The 18,712-nt window shown below is 45.5% G+C and overlaps 1 protein-coding gene across 2 annotated transcripts in view; it reads left to right on the plus strand.

The window, feature by feature from the left end:
* The window catches only part of ZFHX3 (zinc finger homeobox 3), a 243,190-nt gene that overhangs the window by 206,691 nt on the left and 17,787 nt on the right, over positions 1-18,712 (plus strand). For both annotated transcript variants that reach the window (XM_082676097.1, XM_082676096.1), the window contains exons 5-6: positions 11,398-11,531; positions 11,685-11,885. In XM_082676097.1, the coding sequence (XP_082532223.1) occupies positions 11,398-11,531; positions 11,685-11,885 (335 nt within the window). The remainder of the gene's footprint in view (positions 1-11,397; positions 11,532-11,684; positions 11,886-18,712) is intronic.

The following is an 18,712-nucleotide window of genomic DNA, read 5'->3' on the forward strand; positions in this document are numbered from 1 at the left end:
ACTCTGGGGAAGCTGACAAGAGGCCACAGGCAGGCAGGCTGATTTGATACCTCGAAGTGAAGAATTGGGTCTTGGCCCCTTTGGTCCCTGGCTTCTGGGTGGCAGCCCAACGTTTAGAAGTTACGAGTACTCCGACAGCGGATGTTGGTCTAAACGAAGTGGTGGCTGGTGGCTCTGTTTTGACTGGTGGTTCATTCATAAACCTGACACAGAGGGAGTAAGGTATCTTGAAACTGAATTGCGGGATGGCCTTTTGGGAGCGCAAATCAGTGTAGTTAAGCAGCCTTATGCATATTTCAACAAGGAATTAGTACAACAGATTGATGCCTCTGATGTGGGACTTAGCACTACTTTTTTCCCCGAAGCTGCAGACAAGCGGCGGCAGCCAGCACTCAGCATGGGCCCACCGTCGCACCCTGGCTGCTCGCTGGGAAAGCACGGCCTGACCCCCCATTCCCAGAGTGCCGACTCGCGGACACAGGGGCCGGTGTGGGTCTCTGCATTCTTCCCAGGGCCGAAGCAAAGGGTGCCTCAGGCTGGTGTGGCCTGCAGGTGCCAAGACCTGGGAAGCCAGCACCAAAAAGAGGCTTTCTCTTCCTGCAAAGTGGAAAGAGCCCAGAGGTGTTCGTCCTTTTTACAGAGGTTCTCCAGGACACGTGGAAAGACCGAGACTTTCATAAGCAAGGCAGTCTGTCATTATTCTGGATTACACTGCTAACAGAACACGTAGAGGTTATTCCTTCTGAATTTCTGGCTTTGAAAATGTGTCTGTGTTGGTTTAGAGGAGGCAGGTTCCCTGAGGGACAGCCATATTTAATCTTTCACCTTTGGCCTGAGGGGGAAAACATCGGGCTTTGAGACCAGGCCTGGCTTTTGTCCCCGAGTGTAGATGATGAGAATAGCATTTTCAGCAAGAGTCATTTGAAAGTGGACGGCCAGATCCGCCCACGCCTGCAGGCCCCCTTATTTAATTCTAGTCCAGCCACAAGGTGGTATGGTTCCTACCAATTACAGAAAGCTTTGGCTCTGACAGCGGTTCTCAAAATGTGGTCAGACCACCAGCATCACCTGGGAACTCACTGGAAATGCAGATTCTCTGAATCAGACCTATGCTAGGGGGGTGGGGCCTGCCTTCTGTGTGTTAGCAAGCCTTCCAGGGGATTTCTCACTCACAGTTGAGTTTGAGAATGTTGGTGCTCTGACCTCTGTGACGTGCGTGAAGTTTGAGACTTACGTCTCCTTTAACCGGCTGGCAAGGCCCTGAGCCCCCGCTGCGTGAGGAGGGAACTGAGCTTTCCTAAAAGACAGAAGTGTGTAGAAGAGGCACGAGTCCTGGTCTTGGCCGATGGAATCCCGGATTGCAGGAGTGGGAGAGGAGGAGACATGTGGTCATGATGAAGAGTGATCAAAAACCCAGCAATGTTTTTTTGTTCTGTTTTTTTTTTTTTACCAGCTTATGATTTAACGAATGGTATGATAAAAGATAACAGATGAACAGTCAGATGAAGAGACACATAGGGCAAGGTCTGGAAGGATCCTGAGCGCAGGAGTCTCCGTCCCCACGGAGTTGGGGTGTGCCAACCTGGAATTTTTTGGAATTTTTTAAAATTTTGGGATTTTTATGGAGGCTTCATCAAGTAGGGATGATGGATCATTAACTCCGTCTCCAACCCCCTCCCCTTCCTGAAGGGTGGGAGGTGAGATTGAAGATCCCAAGCTTCTAACCACGGCTTGGTCTTTCTGGTGACCACTCAGAGTCACCTCATTGGAACAAAAGATACTCCTGTCACCCAGGAAATTTCAGGGGATTTAGGGGCTCTGTGTCAGGGAGCAGACAATGAACTCAGGCAATGAAACAAGGATTTCCTTTCCCAGGTTCAGCTACTGATTCTTCTTGGGATGACAGCCCCTGCCTCCTCCTGGGGCAGCCTTCCTGGGATCAGCTTCCAGCCTCTGGGCCCCTGTGGATGCCTCTCCTTCTCCTACTCGCTTTTCCTCAGCCTCCTCTTCAGTCCGTCTGCCCTTTCTAAGATTCTTCTTTTCGCTCCTGTCTCCTCCTCGAGCCCCATCTCCCAAATTAAGTGTAACACATAGAGGCTGGCAGACGGAATGAAGGAATGCCCAGTATCAGGGGAGGGTGGGGCAAGCCAGAGGGCACGGGGCATCGGCTCCAGCCCACGGCTACTGCATAGGAATGAAGATCCTGTTGCCAGATTTTTCCACTTATCTGGAGGTCCTTGTCCTTCTGCTTTGTATGAAACTCCCCGTTTTATTTTATTTTATTTATTTTTGGCTACATCGGGTCTTAGTTGTGGCACGTGGGATCTTTTGTTGTGGCGTGCAGGCTCCTCTCTAGTTGTGGTGCGATGGCTTCTCTCTAGTTGCAGCGCACGGGCTTAGTTTTCCTGTGGCATGTGGGATCTTAGTTCCCTGACCAGGGATCGAACCCGCATCTCCTGCATTGGAAGGTGGATTTTTTTTTTTTTTTAAACATCTTTATTGGAGTATAATTGCTTTACAATGGTGTGTTAGTTTCTGCTTTATAACAAAGTGAATCAGCTATACGTATACATATATCCTCGTATCTCCTCCCTCTTGCATCTCCCTCCCACCCTCCCTATACCACCCCTCTAGGTGGTCACAAAGCACCAAACGGATCTCCCTGTGCTATGTGGCTGCTTCCCACTAGCTATCTATTTTAATTTGGTAGTGTATATATGTCCTTGACGCTCTTTCACTTCGGTCCCAGCTTACCCTTCCCCCTCCCCGTGTCCTCAAGTCCATTCTCTACATCTGCGTCTCTATTCCTGTCCTGCCCCTAGGTTCTTCATAACCATTTTTCTTTTTTTAGATTCCATATATATGTGTTAGCATATGGTATTTGTTTTTCTCTTTGTGACTTACTTCACTCTGTATGACAGATTCTGGGTTCATCCCCCTGACTACAAATAACTCAGTTTCGCTTCTTTTCGTGGCTGAGTAATATTCCATTATATATATATGTGCCACATCTTCTTTATCCATTCATCTGTTGATGGACACTTAGGTTGCTTCCATGTCCTGGCTATTGTAAATAGAGCTGCAGTGAACATTGTGGTACATGACTCTTTTTGAATTATGGTTTTCTCAAGGTATATGCCCAGTAGTGGGATTGCTGGGTCATATAGTAGTTCTATTTGTAGTTTTTGAAGGAACCTCCATACTGTTCTCCATAGTGGCTGTATCAATTTACATTCCCACCAACGGTGCAAGAGGGTTCCCTTTTCTCCACACCCTCTCCAGCATTTATTGTTTGTAGATTTTTTGATGATGGCCATTCTGACTGGTGTGAGGTGATACCTCATTGTAGGTTTGATTTGCATTTCTCTAATAATTAGTGATGTTGAGCATTCTTTCATGTGTTTGTTGGCAATCTGTGTATCTTCTTTGGAGAAATGTCTATTTAGGTCTTCTGCCCATTTTTGGATTGGGTTGTTTGCTTTTTTGATATTGAGCTGCATGAGCTGCTTATATATTTTGGAGATTAATCCTTTGTCTGTTGCTTCGTTTGCAAATATTTTCCCCCATTCTGAGGGTTGTCTTTTTGTCTGGTTTATATTTTCCTTTGCTGTGCAAAAGTTTTTAAGTTTCATTAGGTCCCATTTGTTTTTTTTTTTGTTTTCATTTCCACTTCTCTAGGAGATGGGTCAAAAAAGGTCTTGCTGTGATTTATGTCATAGAGTGTTCTGCCTGTATTTTCCTCTTAAGAGTTTTGTAGTGTCTTGGCCTTACATTTAGGTCTTTAATCCATTTTGAGTTTTTTTGTGTGTATGGTGTTAGGGAGTGTTCTGATTTCATTCTTTTACCTGTAGCTGTCCAGTTTTCCCAGCATCACTTATTGAAGAGGCTGTCTTTTCTCCATTGTACATTCTTGCCTCATTTATCAAAAATGAGGTGACCATATGTATGTGGGTTTATCTCTGGGCTTTCTATCCTGTTCCACTGATCTGTATTTCTGTTTTTGTGCCAGTGCCATACTGTCTTGATGACTGTAGCTTTGTAGTATAGTCTGAAGTCCAGGAACCTGAATCCTCCAGCTCCGTTTTTCTTTCTCAAGATTACTTTGGCTATTCGGGGTCTTTTGTGTTTCCATACAAATTGTGAAATTCTTTTGTTCTAGTTCTGTGAAAAATGCCATTGGTAGTTTGATAGGGATTGCATTGAATCTGTAGATTGCTTTGGGTATTATAGTCATTTTCACAGTGTTGATCCTTCCACTCCAAGAACATGGTATATCTCTCCATCTGAGAAACCCAGCAATCTTTATCTAAACCCTGGTTAAAAAGAAACACCTAGGCGAAGGGGAAACGGACCTCTCTGTGCTAATCTTGCAACTTCCTGTGAATCTATATTTCCAAATAAAAAGCAAACTAATAACAACAACAGAAACAACACTGACGAGCTTCTGGATTTTCAAAGTGCTGACCTATCTGGTTCATCTTTGAGTTGGAGGAGAAAAATAATGAGCCATTCCCCGAGCATCAGTAATACCCATCTGTAGTATAACTCAAGTTTTCTTTGAAATCCTTCATGGAAACAGGAAGACATGTCTGGTAAGTGGATGAGGCCTGTGTGTCTCGCTCTACCTACCTAGGCATGTTCTTCTCCTTTTTGAGTACTTCTACAAAATGCTTTCAAGAGACATGCAGGAGCAGTGTAGCCTGCACTTAACTGAAACCAGGACTGTGTTTTGAATAGAAGGTTCTTACCCTCATGGGGCTGGACTCTGGGTGTGTAAGGGTGTAGAGACCCCATTGGGTGCGCCTTCGCCGTGCACAGACTCCCCGATTCCTCTTTGAATCATCTTTAAGTGCTTGGTGAGAGGCAGAGCCGTGCATGTTTAGCGACCAAGTTGGCAGCCGAGCAGACCCTTTAAACGAACTGTTTCTTTCCGTAGGGAGGGAGAGGATTTAGCCAGCTCTCTGGCCACTTCTGAAGTGCAGTAGCTCTGCAGGAGATGCGAGTACGAAATCTTAGCCTCTCCTCTGGGGAGGGAATTGCAAGCAGATGCCAAGAGCAGCTCCACATTCAGTGACAGTATCACAGAGGGTCACGAGTCCAGAGCACAGATTGACCCTCTGGAAACTGTGCATCTCTGCTTTCTAGAGGGGAGTGTCGGGCCTCTGAGAAGCTGAGGGGAAGGGGCTATGGAGAGGGCTCACTGCCCCTTTCATCTCATTTTCATTATGAGCTGAATGACCACTTTCCAATATGGTGAAGCTTCTGTGACTATCGTGCTGGGGTCATTATCCCAACTCAAGCACTGAGTATGGAGCTGTGTGAACGTTTTTTTTTTTTTCTCCTTAGTCAATGGAGATAAAAGATTGCTGTAAATTTCTGGGGCAGGTGGCAAGCTGGTTTACGGAACACAAGGCGATGAGAACCTCTGGCTTACGGAAAGTAGCATGAATTAATAATCATTTAATTGGCTCCTCCATTATGTTGCTGGTTTGGGAGATGGAAGTTTAGATGGAGGGGCTGTCAGTGGTACTTTAGCTCAGAGTCTGATGGTTGAGAAGTGGGGCTGGAGGCTGCCTTTGGCCGCTCCACAAGGATGACATGTCAGGCAGCATCCCAGGCCTTCAGTGAGCTCACCTTGGGGTCCCCAGAAGGAAGGGGGGTCAGCATCTTGGTGAACACCACTTCCGAGGGCCACTATGCCATGAAGAGAAGAAACGCAGAAGAAACTTCCCAGTAATGTGGACAGCTCAGCGCATGCCCAGGATCTCCCCAAGGGAGGACTCTGGCCAAAGGCGGGCCTGTGGCAGAGAATGTCCACCATGCCAACAGCACCAATGGTGTGTTGAGTGATGAGAAAGTCAGTTTTGCTCATGGAACTGAAACTTCCAGTACTTTCGATTGTCATGGAGGGAAGTTGATGTCTTGGCAAATGATTAGGGAAAGCCAAAAACTGTGTACCTTAAGGTTCCATTTCTACTTCACTTCCAAGTTTTCTTCAGGTTTCTTTCTCAGGAGGCAGCAACTCCCTGCCTTCCCTCGCTTCAGAGTTGTATGACCACATCACTAGGTGAGAAATGAGGCACGTGTTGGCATTAAGTCTGCTGGCAGTACATGGTATTGCAAGTACAGCTCTCAAGTTTTCTGTCACCAAAATTTCAGTGACTCAGATTTTAGTTTATTAGTGAGGATTGGGATTGGGTGAGAATTTGTTCTAGGAAAAGTGGTTTTATCAGGTGAAGTTAAAGAGACTGTGTTTCTACCATACTTGACCACTTGATAAGCCCCCTAAATTATACTGTTCTTACCTATTCTTCTTTTTTTTAATTTACTTTTTATTTATTTATTTTTGGCTGCGTTGGGTCTTTGTTGCAGCACATGGGCTTTCTCTAATTGCGGTGAGCGGGGGCTACTTTTTGTTGTGGCGCGTGAGCTTCTCATGGCAGTGGCTTCTCTTGTTGCAGAGCACGGGCTGTAGGCACACGGGCTTCAGTAGTTGCGGCACGTGGGCTCAGTAGTTGTGGCTCGCAGGCTGTAGAGTGCAGGCTCAGTAGTTGTGGCACACGGGCTTAGCTGCTCTGTGGCATGTGGGATCTTCCTGGACCAGGGATTGAACCTGTGTCCCCTGCACTGGCAGGCGGATTCTTAACCACTGCGCCACCAGGGAAGTCCCCTTAACCTGTTCTTTACAGTTAGTCACCTCTTACCTGAAACCTTACTAGGCTTGTTTTAATTATTCTATATGCTTAGAACATAATAAAACCTCTTCTTGAAAATTGTAAACAAAACTGGCATGAATTCAGATTGGCTCTCTTCTCTTCCCTACTCCCTCTAATTAATATGACAAGAGGGGAAAATTTTTAAGTAATTATTTTTAGAGGTTAAATGCCCCCAAGCAAATATGTTAAAAACAAAGGATATCTGGAAGTTGACGTCACAGAAATGATTTTTGTTTTTCCTGAGGAAGCCATGCACTGACTACTGTGTCTTTCCCTTGGAAATGAAATTTCTTTTGCTTGGAATGTAGAGGAACAATGAAATGGAGAGTCATGAATCAGGTCTGCCTCTCAGTACTTGGCTTCGTCAGATATAGTGACCAACCCATCACAGTTTAAGGTGGAATGGTGGCTTTTGGCCCAGAAAGCTGACTTCGAATTTTCTGTACTCCATAGCCAGGCCATGCCGGTCCTTTTCCTGCCTCACCAGCGAGTTCAGTGGGGCAACCTGAACTTCTAACAAGTTGAGCAAGTGTTTGTCCACTCCTTAGAAAGTTTGCGTGGCGAGGAGTCTGCAGCTAACATCCTGTCGGGCTGCGCTTGGGGTTTGACCCTGCATTTCCCCGATATTGCCCCAGTATCCCTCTTGCCTCGCTTTACAGAGTATGTAATCGATGGCACTCGCATGATTCCTTGCCACGTTTTTAAACCCTTTGAAGTGCCAGGAGCCCAGCATGTTGCCTGTGGAAGATTCATTGAGATTTAACACATATTTTCACATGGCATAGCTGCCAAAATGAGGAAAAATTGCTTTAACCAGCAAAGTAAAAATACCACCTGATGTTTTGCACAGTATGGATCCAAATATCAACCTTTTCATGGACAGTGGAATTTAAATGCTAAACTCTTTAATTATAGTATTAAAAATAATATAACTACATGACAAACGTAGAAAATGGGGAGATGGTCCGTGATGCTATCACCTAAATACAGCAGTCATTTTCTTCCAGTCTTTTTTTCTAATACCTATTTTTTACAAAGCTGTATCATGTTATAATGCATATGTTATCTTATTTTTTTCTGATTAACCTTCTCAAGGATTTTTCCATATTGCTTCATAGCTATCATATGTAATGTCATCTGATACTCAATAGAGTGGCGGTACCATTGTTTACTTAACCGTGCCCTGTTGTAAAATATCTAGATTGTTTCCAGTTCATTTTGTCATTATTGTAAAAGCCACTACAGGTAGTTACCCTTGAAGTTGTTACCAGTATAATCCAGTGGTTCCAGGCACTGTTTAAACTATGGCTTGTCTCTGGAGCGCATCTATTTGTGTTTCACTACTGTGACGTCGTAATGGCCTTAAACTGATCAGTAATTAATTTTAAAAAGTAATAATGTTTTCTAGACTGTGACATCGCTCTTGGAATTTAAGTCAGAGTTTCGAAAAGTCTTCAAAAAAGAAAACCACAGTACTTTCCCTCTTGGTATTCGTACAACCTCATTTACTTATGCCTACAATGTATGCTAGTGACAGAACTAAAGTAGGAATTGATTTTGGGAGTCTGGCCCTTTTGAAGTTCAGAGAGAAGAAGCTTGAGAAAACCTTAGACTGTCATTGTCAGTAGTAAACCCTCTTCTAGCCTGCTGATGGAGAACTTGCGCAACTGTTTATCCATCTACAGAAATTTTATAAAATCTCTGGTACCATGTTTTCATAGGGATTGACGTTTTAATGTCTGGGGTCAAGCTAGGAGGGGCCTGTCAGCCTCGTTAACCTAACTCTTTGGAGCAGTCCTCACATCACCCAGGGAAGCACAATGGGATTGTAACTGGGTGTTAACAGACTCCGATATAGGAAAGGCACGGCCTTATCTTTAGAGAAGAAGCCTAGCGAGCTGCAGGTGGCTAATGTCCACTTCTAGACAGATCTGATCTAATAAAAATGCAGATTGCCCCAGATAGAAGGGAGATGAGCCCCGGAAGTTTTTACACTAGTGGATGCAGTATTTCATATCATAGCAGAGCTGTTGTGTTACTCCAGGGAAAGAGGAATGAGTGAGCAAGTGCCGATTTTATTTTTTAAAACGCTTTAGAACAGCTCCTTAGCTTGAGCTCACAAAGGAAGCTTTAGAATTACAGAGCAATTTGAGAGTATGAAAAATAAAAAAAAGGTAATAGAAGTCCCCCCTCTCCATGCAGGGGGAAAGAATAGTGGCTTCTGAAACGAGAATTCTCACCTCTGCAACCTCGTCACCATTCATCATGCGTTCAGCCTTGAAGGACGAGGGTGGACTCCGGTCCTGTGAGGACGCTAATGCTGCACTGGGTTACACCGGGTTTGCTTTCCAGGGAGTGGATGAGTCGGGCGGTCTCAGCCTCCGCGCTCGTTCATCCACACTGCTGAGCAACTGCACGGTTGAAAATCATTCTGAAGAGGGGGGGTAGGAGGCAGGTTGAGGGCATTGACAAGGCAGTGTCACGGTCCTGTAAAAGCAAGTGTTGTTTCAGGTCAGGCAGACTAACAAAAAGACGGGGATGGGTGTTTAGAATAGGATCTGCATCTTGGCTTGCCCCTAGGGGAAGGGGGAGCAGAGAGCAGCTCTTTCCTAACCGTAAGCCCTGAACCTAACCTAATCCTACAGATTGGAGGTGGAAATGGGGAAGGTGGAGGATGGCTCTAACAAATAAGCATCTGAAGTATCATCTAACGTCTCCACCCACCCCATCTTTAGAATGCCTTTGAAAAGCTATAGAAGAGCTAACATATAGAAGACAACCAGTAAGCAAAAATGAAAAACGATGGAGAATAAGAAACCTTCTGGGGGCAGGAAGATCTTACATCCCCAAAACATTAATTAAAAGACTCCTATTGTGGGAGTGTTCAGGCAGGGGGCCCATCACACTCCGAGGTCTAAAACCTGCGACGCAAGGTTTCGCGGGATCAGGTCTGCCGGGGGCTGGGAGATGGGAAGTGGGCCGTGGGAACCAGACTAGAATGTCACATACAGCACCTAGTTAATCGGCAGCCAGTCCATCACATTAAATATCCAGCCGTCATGTATTACCTTTCAAGTGAAAATGAATAACTCCCATTAAGAAGAAAATGGGTTTGAAGTCGATTCGAGACAGATTAAAGTACTGTTATGAATGTGTGCTGGGAGGAGGAGGAGTCCGTGTGTAATATGCTTGTCCTTGTACTTTTTAAATAATAGATGTTCTACAAACTTATGTAGACCAGGTTACCAAGATACTGGGGTTAAAGATCAGAAGATGTGCATTCTGGGAAGAGCATCCACTTCCTGGAATATTTCCTGCATTTTGCATTTTTATTTTCCAAAATTATTGTGTGGCCTTACGATTTTAATGAATAAAATTGATTTTTTACAACTGTTTATTAAAGCACACACCTGTAATGACAGCATCTTGGGTATCCATGTCAGAACAGATTTCAAGGCTGGAAACACACGCTAGGGAACTAGGCTGGATGAGACAGAAAGCAGTTTGACCAAAGAGTAAACATGAGGCTTTCTAAACCAGTGACCTCAGTGCTGAGTCAAATGATTTTTCAGTGAGGTAGGGAGGGCAGTGGGTATGTACTGTCTCACTACCATTTTCAGGATTTTTCTTCTCACCACTTGTAGCAAAATGCTGAAAAATGGAGTTCCCATCCAAAACAAGTGAGAGAGCCAGCCTTAAGATACTGACCAGGTTTTGGAATGACCACATCTGACCATTTGGAGATTTGTGTTTATACTGGAGGAGCCCTGCTTATTCATCCTTGTTAAAACCCTTTCAGCCCAGCTGTTTTCTCATCACAATCTTCCAGATCCCTTTCCATGCTTGAGAGAACTCCTTCCGCCAACACTTCCACGCTCACTGCTTGCTGCTTCACTCTCATGTGACTCTCCTTCCTCGTTGGTGTTTTGTTGTTTTGGTGGAGTGGGGTGCAGAGGGCATGTTTCTGGCAAGCAGAGAGGACACTTTCCCTCTGAACCACCCACTCTGAGTAAACTCTTGTGTCTGGAGCACTGGCTCGATTAGAAGTTGGAGTCGCGCCCTATCTAGTTCCACTCTTCAGTTACTTCTTCCCCAGAAGCAAGTTGCTGAAGCCACACTGGACTTTTTTGCATGCATTTGTATGCAGATGTCCGTGTAAACCTTTCTCGGGTCCGTCCCATTTATCATGTCTCCTGTGATGTGCTGTGCTGTGCTGTGATTTCAAGAGCTGTGACAATAAAGTTGGAAGCACATCATCTATTACATCCATGAAAGCAGAGTCTGTCTGGTACTTGGGTTGACTCGTGGTTGGCAAAGCAATTGGTGAGACTTTCCCACCCACCCTCATAAGCCAGCAGATTGTGTCTTGATTGGGGGAGGTCAGAATAGACTGAATGTAGCTTAATCCAACTCAGAGCCTTTTAGTCCATTTCTGTACCTTTTTTTCTTAGTGTTCAGTTGTTAAAGTTGTGTAGTGACAGAAATTCATGGGGGACAAAAAGAAACACTTGCTTCTTTTCTAGCATGCCTGATAAATCAGTCCGGATGCTCATCCTACTTTAATTTTGGTGTTTCAAGAAAATCCTGTGCTATAAATGAATGTTGATTTTCACCCAACGCAAACCCTCTGGGAGCTGGCCTGGTCTGGCTGCTGTATTACATCTTCTGCTTTTTCTTCCAGCATCATCAAGCCAAGCAGAGAAGGAGCTGACAGATTCTCCTGCAACCTCCAAACGCATCTCCTTCCCAGGTAGCTCAGAGTCTCCTCTCTCTTCAAAGCGACCAAAAACATCAGAGGAGACCAAACCGGAGCAGGTGAGGCCAGAAGGGGCTGTGCTGGTGGGGGAGTGTTTCACATAACTGGGGGGAAGGGGGGGAGTGGAGTCTCGGGTGGGCGGGCTTGGGGCGGACACAGTTGCGGTGGGAACTGAAGATTCAGCCGGAGGGGTGGCTGTGTGTTCCCCACAGATGTACCAGTGTCCCTACTGCAAGTACAGCAACGCCGATGTCAACCGGCTGCGGGTGCACGCCATGACGCAGCACTCGGTGCAGCCCATGCTCCGCTGCCCCCTGTGCCAGGACATGCTCAACAACAAGATCCACCTCCAGCTGCACCTCACCCACCTCCACAGTGTGGCGCCCGACTGCGTGGAGAAGCTCATCATGACGGTAAGGCAGCTGGGAGCAGGACCTCGGGGCTTTTCTTTCCCCAGCGGTCAAAGGTGATGCAGCAACATGGACAGGACTCTGTTGCTGGATGCGAGAGCCAGTGCAGAGTTGGAAATGTCAAAGATAGTTCTGTGACCTTTGTTCACCTTAGACTTGGCCTGACTGTGGCCTAAAGGGCTGAATACATACGCATTTCTCAACGTGCCTTATCATTCCTCTCTCCCCTCAGGACGCAGAGGCCTAGAGTAGCTAACCATTTACATGAAGAAGTTGTTATTCAGATTCTCCAAACCTTTACTGAGCAGGTCATCTTCTAGGTTGCTCTTAAATTCATTATGTCTCATTTCATCCTCACAACCACTCTGTTTTATTTAAAGAGTTTGACACGTTTACATTGACGGCTGAGGAAACTGAGGCTCAGAGAGGTTAGCTGACTTGATGCCCCTGCAAGTGGCAAACTCGCAGAATGTAGCCCTGTGACGTGGGAGTTTCTCAAGTGGATGCTTTCATTCTCAAAGCAGGAAGGTGCTCAGTTGGGTAGCACGTGGCGAGTCATGAACAAGGGCTTTGCATTTTGAGCATGATGTTGCTACACCTGCGGGGCATGGCTCTAAGTGGCCACTGTAAACATGGCCCAAAAGATTAGTATAAGGATTTAAATCTAATGTAATGAGAAAACTTTTCAAACGTCTACAGGCGATACCAGTATCCTGCATTCTGTGTATGCTTGGGCTGCTGGAAAGCCCTTTCCTGATCACTAGAGGAAAAACCCCCAAAGAGAAAAATTCTCACCTCTAACTTCCTTCAACAGTGGAGTAATAAGTTAATTTGATTGCCTTTTCGTGTGAAGATTCCCATGCAGGTCACAGATGTGTAACCTCTAGGCATTTCCCATTCCACTTGGTTACGCAAAATTAATGAATAACATTGTAAATGATGTTTAGTTGTGAGGAACATACATTTGATGATGCGTCAAGAGGACCTTAGCAGCCAATGGCAGGCTCTAAGGTGACCTAGCATGAGTTTCATTTCAAGTGTAAATGCACTTTCCATGGGTATTTTCAAATAGACAGACTGGTGAACATGGTTGAAAGGTTCTAAGTGGAAACTTCCTTTTGTGGATGGGTGGGTTTCTGTTACAAATTCCCCTGGAATTCTCTCCAGCCTTGGAAGTAACAAGGGGGATTTCCCTCAGGCCTCATCATACTTCCCACAGATGGCCTGGAACCATGGGAGCCTGAAGAAACAGGAAGAGATGTGGGGAGGGTGGCATTTTCAATACATCGTCCTTCTGCTCTGGTGATTATTTCTCCTGTTTAATATCAGTCTGGTCTAGGAAATGTGAGCCTGTAGTAATCTGTATGATTGGTTTACATCAGACAGTAAGTTTCATTTTTACATCCCTAGGGACTACTATATAAATTACATTTCAAATATCCATTGTTTGTCATACTTTTATAACAGCAACAGTATGGTACATTCAAAGTAGCAAGTCTGGTGGTCATTATGAATCTTCTTCATTTATCAACAGAGTCTTTGAGAGGAGGATGTTACTGCTGTGTTTGCTTGGGTACCAATCCCTAAGATATTTCTGGGTGTTACCCACTCAAGCAGTGATTCTCAACCTTTTTTTTGGAGACGCTGGTGAAAACGGTTCAGTAGCCTTACTGGGTATTCTGTGCACACTAAAGTTTGACAACTACTATTAAGAACTCTTTCAAATATTCTCCATGTTCAAAATTGTGTGTACAATGCCAGAGAGCATAAGGATACCCTAAAATCCATCCATGGAAACAGGTTAATAAACCCTATTTGAGAAGACTCCCGAAGAACATAATTACGGAGGAGAAACACACTCCCTAAAGGGGCTGTGCTTGGCACCTTGTACAGGAACCCCTGTGTACCTACCTCATTTGCCCATAGCAGACAATGGAGCTGTTTTCTAAATATTTCTGAAAAAAATGTGCAAATTGTGGGAAATGTGCTGACTATAGGAAGTTCATTTGCTAGCAACAAGAGAAAGTTAATGGATTCAGAAATACAGTTGAAAGTTGTGGGAAATGTAATCATAAGGGTTTTACACTCGATTTAAAGGTGTATATAAGGATGATTTGGTACCCTGTCTTTGCATGAGAAGATGGAGTTACTGCATGGCTGTCAGTATTGAATTGGTTTCTCAAGTCATGAGGATGGTTTGCATTGAGCTAAATGAAGCAATTCCACCTCGACCCTTTAGCAGCATCAGCAGGAAAAGATGAGCAACCAGGGTTAGAGGGGCGTTTGTGGCCATACCTTGGGGTGAGCCCAGCATCCTATTTGAGGACTGGACTGCTGATCTTGGTCTCTGCCCTGACAAATTAAATAGTTGCCATTGTCCTTCCTCTGAAAAGTTTGGTGTTAATATGAAATTTGCAATTGTTTTACAACTAAGTGTTTATAATGAACCTGTGGTTAGAATCATGCCCCTGGAGGATATTTTACAGCAATTTTATTAGAAAATTGGCCAAGGGAAAGTATTGGTTAGGCTTTCTGATGATACATCTGTTTGTTCCTGGCCAACTAGAGCAGGAAACTCTGAGAAATGCCCCTCAAATCAGAGCTGCATTTCCTAAACCATATCATTAAGGAATGGTCAGTGTTCAGTCATTCATCCTCCAAGAGGAGAAAGTTATGTCTGCTTTATCCTTGAGTGGCTGGGATGAATGGCAGTGAGAGGAGTGAATCTTCTTCCTTGCCAGATTGACTGAGTTCACTGCCTTTGGCTGCAAACTAGGAGAGCCTGGCAAGATCCACCAAACAGACAGCTCCTGGCAGACACCGGGTATGTCCAGGGTAGCTAAAGCTATAAATTCTGGGAAATACTTTTTGCTGTTTGGGTCCAAGGGCCCAGGATCTGGCTTGAATTGGGTTTCAGTCTCTCTAAAAGTAAATTCCACCCTGATAAATGGAAATAGATTACTTTCTCTACAATGCCTTTCCGTTCAGTTGTAAATGGAGAGTGTTTTGAGGAGGCTTCATTTAATAATACCTTATCAGACAGCTTTCAGGAACCTGCAGTGTCTAATATGTCTGTTGCTATGGTAACAGTTGCTTGCTTATGCTCTGCATCTCATATCTGTGTCTTCCATGGGCCCCCTTCTTTTTACCGATGAAGGGGCTTGAAAAATATTCTCCACTGGGAACAATTGCAGCTCTGGCCCTCCGCTATGGAAACTGCACCCATACCACTTCATTCTGCTCGGCCTATTGGAAACAGAGCTCCAAACGGTGTCTTTACACATGTCATATGAAAGACGGAAATCTATAAAGCTTAAGGCGGTGAGACAGGTGCCCCTCCAGACCCAACTGAGCGACCCGCCCCCGATGTCAGTTCCATAGAATTCTCACCTATTTACCGAGAAGTCCGAGATTCCGAACTGGTGGTGGGGATATAGGGGCTGCTGCTCGTGCCCTCCTTTGTCTCACAGTTTTAGGCGAGGAGGGTTGAGGGCATAGGGGACAGGTTTCTGGCCCCTAAATGAGAATGGGAAAGACCACCTACAATGCATATCAGTAGTCTTAAATTATTCTAATTGATCACTGTCCTTCTAAGTGGCAGGACACACCACTGGGATCCCGGAGCACTAATACGGGGAAACTGTCTTTGTTCCCCAGTCACTTAACAGAGTATGACCTCATGGCAGAGAAGGGGGTTGGCTCTGGAGCAGCCCAGGAACACCTCTTTCTCTAGCCCTTCGTCTTCACTCCCTTAGTTATTCTGTACGTTTTGTCCACGCACAGATTCCCCTTGGCTGCCCCTGGACCTGCACTGCCTGCAGGTCCCCTCCACCCCCAGCCCGCCCCAGCTGTCTGTCTCCTGTGATGTTTTCGGTCAGCGTCTGTCTCTGCTCATCGTGTGCCTGTGCATCCGAGTCTCCAGATCAGTCTGGCTGCTTGGCCCCCCTGCACTGGGGGCTCTCGGGTGGCCAGCGGCCCTGAGGCTGTGACACCCACTTGGGTACCAGCTCTCACTTTGTCTCCATCTCAGAGGAGGGTAATGAAAATAATCGGGCTTCATTAATTCCAAGCCCTGTGAGGTGATAGCCATTTGGAGCCTGTTTGCCAATTAGATGGTCTAAATTAAAAGTGACCTTGGTATACTGCCACTGCTTGCCTCTCCAAGTCTAATGAAGCTTTTCTCTCCAATTCAGTCCCCTTCTCAGCTTTTTTCTCCCTCACTCACTGTGTGTGTGTGTGTGTGTGTGTGTGTGTGTGTGTGTGCGCGCATGCGCATGTGTGTGTGAACTGTTCATATGTTTCCTGTTCTCCCACCTACCTCCTTTTTCAGTCTTTCTCATTCTTAGATTTTAAAATCTGGTTCAGGGCTGCATTTGTTTCTGGCCCATATGAATTGTTAATATGGCCCTACAATTCTTCCTCTTGGGTTTTAGGTTTAAAAAAAAACAACAAAAAATATAGACAACGACATAGGAAGACATTTTAGAAGGGAAACGAGACAAAGAGAGAAACAGCCCTCTCGACTCCGTGGTCCAGCGCCCAGCCTGGCACATTTGGAAGGTAGTAAAGGGAAGGAGGGAAAAACCTCTGAAGCTCTCTCTGCTGCCGTGAGTTGCCGGGCTTGCTGGCTGCAGATGTGCAGAGACCAGCTGGCAGCCATCGAGGTCAGGGGAGGAAGTGAGCAGCCAGACCCTCACTGGCGCCGTCGACTTTGGGTCCCCCACTAGCTAGAATGCTCAGTTCTGGAAGCGGTTGGCTTTTAACTCCATGCTTGTTTTTTGAACAGGACCAATGCCTCATTCACAAGGTGTAGAGACCGGCCAGGTCTGTGCCAGGAAGGCCTGTGTCTGAGGCTTTTTCCCTCTTTTTTCCCCTCCACCTGAGTTTCTTCATTCTCTTGATTTTTTTTTACTGAAATATGAAGGATTTGAGTCTCCTTGGGAGTCTAGGTTTTGGCAAATCTGTACTTTCACTTGGAATAGAGAGCCTTTCAGAAAGAAGCTCTACTCAGGTGAGCAATGCCAAGGCTGTGGGGATGAAGGTCTCAGAGAAACCAAGTTCAGTACTCGCTCTAAGAAAGTACCTTTGCTTTCCAGCATGTGGAACTTGTTGGTTGCATTGCTCTAACCTCAGACAGGGTGGCCTTGAGAGGTGAATTTGCATGAGCAGTCCCGTTCAGAATTCAGCAAAGTGTATACACCCCTTGGCTGCTCAAGTTGTGGTATTTGGTCATTTCATATCCATGACCCAGAGAAAGCAAGGAGTGGGGAGGGCTCCTTATAATTCCAGCTTCTTCTATCGAAAAAGAGTCAACATCAGCGGCCCCTCCCAGATGTCACAGTGGGGACCAGACCCACATCTAAGACTCTGGGTTTTATAAGGTGTGTCCTTGGGGCTTTCGGGCCCACTCACCTCATAGAAACTTGAAATGCGTTAAGTCATAATCCAAAATAATGGTGAACTGAACAGGAGGTAGGAACTAGGTATTTACAAACCCACGTCACCTTTCCTAGTAGTTCAAGGGCAATTAACTTGAATCCCGGAATTTCCCTCGAGGGAGCCTGTGATTTCCTGAAATTATCTACGATAGTTTGTTTTAAAAGTATTTTCTCTAGGAGGCTGCAACTTTCATCAGATTTTCTAATGAGTTTATGATCTCTAGAAGGTTAATTATTCTGGATGTGAGCTTCTTGGACACAGGGACCCGGTCTTGCTGTCTCACAAGCGTGCAGCACGGGGACCTTGTACAAAGTTTAGTGAATGATGGTCAAATGAATGGATGAGCAGAGTCATTTGAGGCCCTTCCTTTTCATCAACTAAGTTGTTTTGGAATGGCTTAAGTGTGAAGATTCTTAGTACCGGCATGGAGCTCTTCTGTTTCTATCGTCATATGTGAGAATTGCTTGAACTTGAAGATTTTCAGCATCAGAGCAGAACTCCACATTTCCCTTGTTACATGTGAGACTTGTTTACTTGTTAGGAAGGTACTGCGCCTGTTCGAATGATATTTTCTTCCTACGTTTCCGTCAACTCTGCATGCTTGACTTGGCTGAGAGGAGCACATGTGGTATCCAGATCATCACCACAGAGCTGCTTTGCGTGGTCATGGCCGCCGAGCTTGAGAGACTCAAGTTCTGAGGCAGTAATGGCTCTAAGCAATTGAATTTTCTAACCAGAAAAACTCTGACTTTTGGTTCAAAGTCTGTTTTAATAGTCTGAGGTCCCCTCTATATATTAATGAGTAGACTATGGGGGAATGTAACTTAACATACTCAGTGTTTATGGGTGGAAGATTATTGGAAGAATCAATCTACATGGGTGTCAGTGTAGGAAGCATAGGTGTTTAGACTGATTGTGTACTATTGTTTGGCCAAACCTAAAACTTTTTGTTTGGCTTTTGAGTGTGTGGATGGGAGGGCTTGGGGCAGAGAGAGTGAATGTGTAATGCCGCATACGCTGTCGGGACAGGGGAGCTGCTGGCGGCATCTAGTCCTCCGAGGGTCTCTGTGGTTTGGACACGTTTGGGGCGGCTCTGCTTACGACGCTGTGGCCAGGTTTTGTCCTCTCACACACTGGCATGCTCCGACGCTCCTAGAGAAAGGGAAGGTCTTTACAGAACTCTGCCCAGCACTGTTGAGTGACCGCCTTTCCCACGGACTTTCAGCCGTCCATCAGAGGCTGGCTGGGATAGACTCAACCTTCCACACTGTGTGGCAGCCAGATACGATTGGGAAACAAGGAGTGCCAAGGCAAGTATTGAAGGAACTCAGCCTTTGGCCAACTTTCATTTTCTTCCGTGAGCAGAATTCCTCAGAGAGCCATTGGCAGGA

Source organism: Grampus griseus, assembly GCF_964374135.1.
Source record: "Grampus griseus genome assembly, chromosome: 19".
NCBI lineage: Eukaryota > Metazoa > Chordata > Mammalia > Artiodactyla > Delphinidae > Grampus > Grampus griseus.